General features: G+C 46.1%; 1 protein-coding gene across 8 annotated transcripts in view; it reads right to left on the bottom strand.

Moving 5' to 3' along the window:
* Nucleotides 1-4,169: 4,169 nt before the first annotated feature.
* Nucleotides 4,170-8,683, bottom strand: part of GYG2 (glycogenin 2) — a 36,598-nt gene continuing 32,084 nt past the window's right edge. For 6 of the 8 annotated variants that reach the window (XM_004768303.3, XM_013064450.2, XM_045089259.1 and 3 more), the window contains 2 exons: nt 8,550-8,657; nt 4,170-6,027 (listed from right to left, as the gene is read on the bottom strand). In XM_004768303.3, coding sequence (XP_004768360.2) covers nt 5,866-6,027; nt 8,550-8,657 — 270 coding nt within the window. In that variant the 3' untranslated portion in view covers nt 4,170-5,865. The remainder of the gene's footprint in view (nt 6,028-8,549; nt 8,658-8,683) is intronic. The other 2 variants (XM_004768308.3, XM_013064451.2) reach the window with 2 other exon arrangements.

The raw sequence follows: 8,683 nt of genomic DNA, 5'->3' as shown, positions 1-8,683 counted from the left end.
CCAGCAGAGTTTGGAAGAGTGGGTACCGTGGCGTTGGGGGAGATGGGGAGAGGGTGCCCAGAGGGCATGAGCTTCCGGTTAGGAGAGGACTGTGTTGTGGACACGTCTCAGCTCGGTGATTCTAGTATTCTAGTTCCTAATACTGTCTCATACCCTTCACATCTGTGGAGAGAGTAGATGTTAGGTGTTTTCACGGTGCACACCAAAACCGATCGCTACCGAAGGTGATGGGCGTGTTAGTTCACTTCACTGGGGTGGTCGTTTCATGATGTGTATCTACATCAAATCATCACGCTGTAAACCATAAATACATACAATTGTATTTGTCTATTATACCCCCACAAAGCTGGGAAATGGATCTTTAAGGGGGAGAGGCACAGCTCCCCCAAATGCCGGGACTACGATGGGGTACCCAGGAGAGCGAGCACACGGAGAAGGTAAGGTTGTGTTTCCCTTTCTCCAGAAGCATGTCCTGGGCGGGGAGTGCGTCTCAACTTTCTCATCCATAACATAAGACCATCCCAATGGACACCCAATAATGCCCACGGTCCTGATCTTCTAAAGCTCGGGGTTATCACAGTGCCAAGGTCCAGTTTTTGTACCCATTCATCTCGAAGCCTACTTGGGGTTTCACTGGGTCTGTGAACAGCCTTACAAAAGGGCAGACAGACATATGGGGATAAACATTTCTGTGCTGGTCTTGAGCATTCACTGATCCCAAGTGGCTAATTCAACCCCACACATGACATTCACTGTTCCTGTGTCCTCATCTTGTTACTTGGAAATTACTTTGGGCTTCCAGTAGCAGACATTGGGAATTAATCCCATAAACAGGGGAAGGGGGTGTTCTCTGTCGGAGGGACCCTAGGCTGGCAGCCTCCTAGCAACTCCAAGTTCTACCGTCCTTTGCCTCATGGCCTCAGGATGGCTGCAGCAGCTCCAGGCTGTGGGAAGAAGGGCCTTCTTCCCAGCTGAGTCAGCCCCTATTAAGGGGATTCTGCAGATGTCCTTACCTCAGGACTCCTGTTTCCATCCATAGAAACACCTGGGAATGGAGAAATGGACTCTTTGAAGTGAGCATACACCTCAGGGGGCAGGGTTGGTCCCATTACCCTAAAGGTGAGACGGGCCTTTATAATGACTTGTCTAAGGTTTTTGATACATCATTTCCAAATTAAATGAACCATCATTGCCAAATTAAATGATACATAATTTCCAAATTAAAGGATACATCATTGCCAAATTAAATGATACATTGTTGCCAAATTAAATGATACACCATTGCCAAACTAAATTGCTTCTTTAGCAAACGGAAAGGTTCCAGCTGGCTTATAAGGCTCTGGAATTTCTGCAAGAAACCTCTTGGGCGCTTTTTTTTCTTTTCTTTTCTTTTTTTTTTTTAACTTTCTTCCTCTTTGTTCTTTCATCCATTATGACTCTCTTGTCTGCTTCTCCGAGTCAGAGTCTTTTTGAGTGAAACTTTTTTTTCCCAGCTCACAAGACACTGCAAACATGCGACTCTACATATACACATTTCAATGCAAAACTGAGTCAGAAAATCAGACCTGCAGCAGGGAGTGGGGAGACGCCGGGCCAGCGTGGGTGCTGCCTGCAGATAACACTGTGGGAGGCAGCTGCACAGAGCCCCAGGACGATGATAAACGGAATGCATTCCAGGGGTTGGGGCATGGCCCGGCTGATTTACAACCAGACTGAACAAGTCTTACTTAATCTCCAGGGCTCTTTGTCTTTACTTGTGTGAAACCTTGACAACTGGTCTAACCAGTTAGACCCACCGTAGCTTAACTAAGTGCCCGGAGGCAAGACAGACCTCTCCCCTTCAGTGTCTGCTCCAAGCCAGCTGGAAACAGGAGTTTCCTCCCACAAGAGGTTGGTGCTGGGTGGGCAGACACACCAAATGGGGAGCTTGGGGCAACCGCGGAACCCCCAGGGCTGCCTGCCAGCTCCCGTGTCTGGCTGCCGTCCTCTCCTATGTCTTTACTGCATGCTCTGCGTGAGCGTGACCAGGCTTTGAGGGGCGTAGAGGTCCGCCTGAATATCCAAACTAGGGAAATTTTTGAAGAAAACGGTCAGCTTTGGCTGGCCCCATAGATCAGCCAGTTGAACATCGGACGGGATCGGACGGGGCATTCATGGGCACAGTGGGCTGTTCACAGGAAAAGCACACAGTGAGACCCTTAACCTCTCACACCATGCTAAAGAATGAATGCTAAATCGACCAGGACTTAAATGGAATGCCACATCCACCAGAGATGTAAATGTTAAAAAAGAAAGAAAAGAAAAGCAAAAAAGAAAAGAAGAGAAAGAAAAGTAAAATGTAAAACAACAACAACAAAAAAAAACCAACTCTGCCAAATCTTTGTCCTCTTGGGTTAGGAAGACATTTTTAAAGATAAGACAGTCAAAGCCTGACCTACTTTATGAAACTCGGTAAGTGAGAGTTTATCAAAATGCAAAACTTGTGTGCTTCAAAGAGGACCTTAAAGAAAAGGAAAAGAGAAGCCACAGATCTGGAGAAAAGTATTTCCAAATGACTACCACTCCATAATAAGGAGAGAAGCCATCTAAGAAGTGCGCAAAAGATGTACAGTCATTTTACTAAAGCAGATATGAACCACTAATAAGCGCGTATAAGGATAATTGGTCTGCGTTTCTTTACTCAGGAGTGGCCCTGGGGAAGGAGCCCGGTTCTGCTTCAACTTGTTTGCAATCCCACGGAAAGCTTATCAGCACCCCGCTGTTCAAGTGCATCCATACTGCACAATGGCCTCAGCAAGTTAGGATCAAGTGATACTACTATACTGCGTCCCTCTGCATCTACACACGGCACCCACTCAGAACAGTCACTACTTCTACAGGTGCTTCTTTCCTCCTGCCCCAAAATAATTGGTAAATATTTCCAGAGCAATAAAATGTAAACACACACACACACACACCACCTTTTATGTACCAAAATATTAGTGATAGTACACCTCAAATCACATCTCTTGGGGTCTCAAGTTATACAACTGTGTAGTCCTGATCTTACATAGCACAGTTTCTGGCACTGGCCTCTGTTTAGGGAACAACATCTTATTATTACTCTTAGGCAGATGTTACTTAGAAACTCGCAGAATGTTTTAACTCTCATTGCATAAGGACATGTCACAGGGCCTGCCCTACAGAGAACTCAATACTGTGGGATAGATGGATGGATGGATGGATGGATGGATGGATGTGTGGAGGGACAGATAGATGGATATATGGATGGATGGAGGATGGATGGATAGACGTGTAGATGGACAGATGTGTGGATGGAAGGATGGATGGGCGGATGGATGGATGTGTGTATGGACAGATGGATGGATGGATGGATATGTGGATGGACAGATGGATGGATATATGGATGGATGGAGGATGGATGGATAGACGTGTAGATGGACAGATGGATGGATGTGTGGATGGATGGACGGATGGATGGATGGATGGATGGATGGATGGACAGATGTGTGGATGGATGGATGGACGGATGGATGGATGTGTGTATGGACAGATGGATAGACAGATGGATATATGGATGGATGGAGGATGGATGGATGTGTGGATGGATGGACAGATGGATGGATGGATGGATGGACAGATGGACGGATGGACGGATGGATGTGTGGATGGATGGATGGATGGATGGATGGATGGATGTGTGGATGGATGGATATATGGATGGATGGAGGATGGATGGATAGATGTGTAGATGGACAGATGGATGGATGTGTGGATGATGGATGGATGGATGGATGTAAGAGTGGACAGCTGGATAGATGGATGAAAAGTGGTATGATAGGTGAAGAAGTGGATGAAGGATGGGTGGGTGAGTGCTTGGATGAAAGGATGGGCTGATGGATGGACGGATGGATGGAATGAATGAATATGAAGCATTGTAAAACAATACTAGGAAATGGGTAGCTTCCCTGGAGAGACCTTAGAGAATTTCACACAGTGAGAAGTAAACAGTTCTACATATTTTACAGCTACTAGCAATTCTGAAAAAAGGGCTGGTGATTTTAATTTACCATAGGACAAACACCCATGTCCCTTTCCTCTGCTACATATAAAATATTATTCTGATGGCTCAGAATGCATGCAAACACACACCAGAAGGGACACCATGCTGCTGTTTTATAATTTTAATTGAAGTGCATTAGCATCCATTGAAATCAGAAGATATAGACCAGAATGCATAACAGAAGTCTGTGTTGAACAGACACCTTAAGCCTTTGAACTACTGTCCAGAAACAGGAGTTCTCTTCCCCCACAGAAGCTGAACCAGACTCAAATATTCATTACCTGGACTCCTCCTCCTCAAGTATGTCAGACTCGGGCTCCCGCTTTTCGTAACCCAACACCACAGCACCCAGCACCCCTGGTCTTTCCCCAGAACAAGTTCATAGTGTTACTCTAATGGTTGACTACTATCCCAACTCAATCCCTATAAAGGCTGTATCTTCACTTAGCCCCAGAAGTATCATATGTGTGATCCCAACCATGACAGCAGACCATTAGCCACCCAGACATAAAGGAAACAACCCCTCTGTAACTCCCGTCTTACAAAAAAGCTCACACCACAACTACCATCATGCACTCCTCCAGATTCCCCTACCCAAGGGCTCACCTGCTTGACATGATGTCAAAGTAGTCAAACACACCCACCACGTTAGAGCATAGCCACCACAAGGTGGTCCCAACCTGTCTGTAGGAAACCCTTTGATGTTCCACAGTATGTGCATGATAGACAAACCATTCTAACTTGAAAAAACAAAAATCACATTTCCCTTTCTTCAGCATGGTGGTTCCCACTTTTAGGAGGTGGCCACGAGCTGTGACACTGAGAACTGTTCCAACATACTGCATAAATTCACAAAATTAGGATACTTCTGAAGATGAGGATTTCCTGTAGAATAAAGCATCCAGTCTCATAAAACTGAGAATTCTCTCCCAAACAGCAGCGTTGAAATGGTCTGAGGAACACGGTGACTTGACTCGTTATTTAGGACTGAGGTAGTGATATCCAGCAGAGCACAGTCAATTGTGATGGACGGCAAACAGATCCGCCTCTACACAAATACCCTCTCCAGATCCTGGTCATGTGAGTGAGGGGTCATTGGAACCACCCAGAGTAAGCCATTGGTTCTCTCCAACCAAGAAGGCATCCCATCTGCCATGGTGGCCAGAATCTCCCTTCCATGTTCCAACCAGCATTTCTCAAGTTGGGCATCCGCTAACAGCACTTGGCAGTCACACCAGGTTTTGCAGAAGAGAAACAACAGCTGTGTGTTGCTCAGACATGCTCCACAAAGTCTACACGAGAGTCACCCTCAAGATGTCTGAATGTCTACCTAGTCCCCAGGGAAAGGACTTTCCATCATCAAGGCTTCCTGAGGTCCTGAATACATATACTGGTGTCACTAGCTGAGGGGCAGAAGAGAATCTGCAGGGATGTCCAACCTTATGTGGGATAGAGATGGTAGCACTGCCCAAGGCACCATCTTGGAACTCCTTGAAGCAAGACCAGAGAGCATGAATAAGGGTCTACCAGAAGTTTATCCCATTTTCAGAGAAGGAATGACATCTCAGGGAAGCCAAGAAGGCATGGATAGCTTGGATCAGCAGAGCAGGAGGGTAGGGGGGGCTTTAAGCTGGGATTTTTATGGTCTACATTATTTTGTGAGGCACTCAAGTTGGTCAGCCATAAATAGAGGCACATGGTTGAACACCTGTTCCCTCCAAAGGGCCTGGAGGTGTCTGTGCTCGCGGGACCATGCAACAGAACACTGCCTAACCACACACAGCACAACATGACCCCTGGAGTTACTGCAGAAACCGGTCCAACTTCTCCTGGATGCGGGCGAACGCATCCTTCCCCATGTAATCGATGCGTCCCTCCTCCCATTTTCTCCTTTCTTCCTCGGGACTCAGCTCCTTGACCTTCTCTTCGATGGAAATCTCGAAAACAGACATGGCCAGGTCAACCTAGGGAGGACAAGCAGACAGAAGATGGTTTCTGGGGCCATCACAGGATAACAGAACATCCGGCTTAGCAAGCGGTTCTACAAAGGAATCCCAGTTCTTTGGAACACAATACATACTGAGATTCATACTCTTAGAAGATGCTTTCCCCGGCCACGTTTTGTGAAATCTTATAAAATACCAGTGTATCCATTTTACACACACACCTGTACCCATTTAATGCTTTGACATGCCTGAAATCTCAATGTTCTGTATCACCATATACAATCAAATTACATGACATCAGGAAAACGTTCGCCATATAAGAATAAAACCTACAGTAGTTTGGACAGCCTGCCCAAGCCATTTAAATAATAACCCGTGGTTTTCTGGTTATGAATGGCAGAGATTTTAATCTTCTTAAAGCCAAAATATGAGAGCATATATAAACACACACATGTGCAAATACACACACACACACACACACAGATGCTACAGGTGACACTCTCGGTGTTCCCCAGATGCTGTGTGTGTTGGTGGGATGATACCACGTGCCTGATGGTTACATCGGAATTTCGATGCCACTGGGAATATGGGACTTTCTACTCTGATTATTTGCAACAGTGTGTTTGAAGAGTCTGTACGAGTAATTTTCTACCCTTGTTCCCATTACGTTGTGTTCAAACACAGCCGTCCCATTGGCCAAGGAAATAGCAAGAGTTTAAAAAAAAAAAATTAGAGTTAAAAAAAAAAATGTTTAAAAAACATTGAGTTTAAAAGAAAAGAGTTTAAAAAAAATGTCTTCCATTAGACCTTAGTCCTTCTTTCCTTTAAGAGCCCTTGGATTCAGGCTCAGGGTACGTCTAGGAACTAAAACTTTCTGGAATCAACAGGACCCATAAACTCCTTTGATGTTTTGACACACGATATTATACAAAATAGCGAGGGTCATCCACGGTAGAGTGGAGACACGCAACAGAGGAAACATCAACTCGCCCCCGTTACATGTACAAGTCACGGAGTGCCAGCCTCCTGGGTGCTTACAAGGTCCCCTCACCAGGAGGCATCCCCTGCAGACTCATCACCCCAGAAGGTGGGAGTGTTACCGGTGCCATTTTGCTGGGAGACGCCCTGACAGTAGGGCTGGCACTAACCTATACAAGCCAGGCACAATCATGGATTCTTCCAAACCAGTGCTGGGTCTAACCCTACCCTCACTTCCTGCCTTCCCAGGTAGGCATCCCCATCTCCACCTCATGGATTAGGGAAGGTAATGAGCTCACCAACCATCCCAAAGCCACCACACCACATGGCTGAGCTGTTAAATGACATCTGCCCAGTAGCACATCCATACCATGTTACCCTCTAACCACAGAGTCTCAAAGTCCTACCGTAGGAGCTGGATATGTTCACCATGCCACCAGCAGCATTTCAGAGGAAACCCTATCATGGACACCTCTGAGATAAGTTCAAAATACTGCATTTGGCCTTTACTACATGGACAAAAGAAAAGGGAGACAAAGTATTTTCTCCACTTTCTAGCAATACCAGAAGTACTGCTTTTCTCCGGCAGTACCTTCTAGTCAAGGTGTCGTGCAAACTAAAATATGTATTATATAGTGGGCCATCTTGCAAATATTGCTATAAACTAAATATCTGTATCCCCCCAAAATTCATACCGATCCCCAACAAGATGGTATGAGGAGAGGAGCCTTTGGGTCATGAGGGTAGGGTAGAGACCCCATGAATGGGATTAGTGTCCTTATAAAAGGGACCCCAGAGAGCTCCCTCGACCCTTGCTCTGTGTGAGGACACAGCAACAAGATGGAGGTCTGTGAACCACGAAGCAGGTCTCAGCTTGACCTTGGACTTCAGGCCCCCAGAACTGTGAGACATAAATGTACCATGAGCATAAACACCTCAGGCTATAGTAGTCAGCTAATAGCCACTCAAACAGACCCATGTTCAATACTAGCTTTCATCAGAACCCAATGCCCAGCTCTAGAGCCATATTAACTATTGCGTAAAGACCAAAAGGTGTCATTCAATCACTGTTCGAAAAGGATTTGTTTTTTTTCAATTGCTTTCATTCAATGTATGCATGGAAAGAAGAAAACTTAAGACGGGGACATCTGTAAGAGGTGGGAAAGCATGGCATGCACCATTTGAGTCCAAATGTTCGCCCTCAGATTTTTCATCATTATCCTCTTCATTTGAGACATTGGCTCACTAAGCAATCATTCCAATGCTCGCCCACCATACGGAAGAACAGCAAAGCCCCAGACCGTCAATTAACTGTTGCAGAACAGTGTTTAAAGAGACAAAGGCCGTGATGATTCAGGACGGCAAAGAAAGTGACCAAGCACCCCAGGCAAATGCTGGAAAGGAGAAACAGATGAATCAGAGGCAATGAGAGAAGCAGGCAGGCTTAGTTCGACAACGTCAGGCTGGGCCTTGAGGTAGCAGTTGGTGCGTGAGGACTGCCGGCCCCAGTGATGGTGGGCAGCATCCAGCAGGAGGGCCTGGCAAGATAATTAGGGTACCACCTCCAAAGAATCCTGAGGAATGGGGTCCCCGGTGACATCCACAGGGGGCTCCTGGCTTGGTTCCAAGATTTCCACAGATGGGCCACCTTCTGCTTTATCCACGGGCTGCTAGAAACATAACCATTCCTTCGTTA

The sequence above is a fragment of the Mustela putorius genome, unplaced genomic scaffold (genome assembly GCF_011764305.1).
Source record: "Mustela putorius furo isolate JIRA1106 unplaced genomic scaffold, ASM1176430v1.1 tig00003836_pilon_pilon_pilon, whole genome shotgun sequence".
Taxonomy (NCBI): domain Eukaryota; kingdom Metazoa; phylum Chordata; class Mammalia; order Carnivora; family Mustelidae; genus Mustela; species Mustela putorius.
The sequence above is the reverse complement of the archived record's forward strand: the minus strand, read 5'-3'. Positions and strand labels throughout refer to the sequence as shown.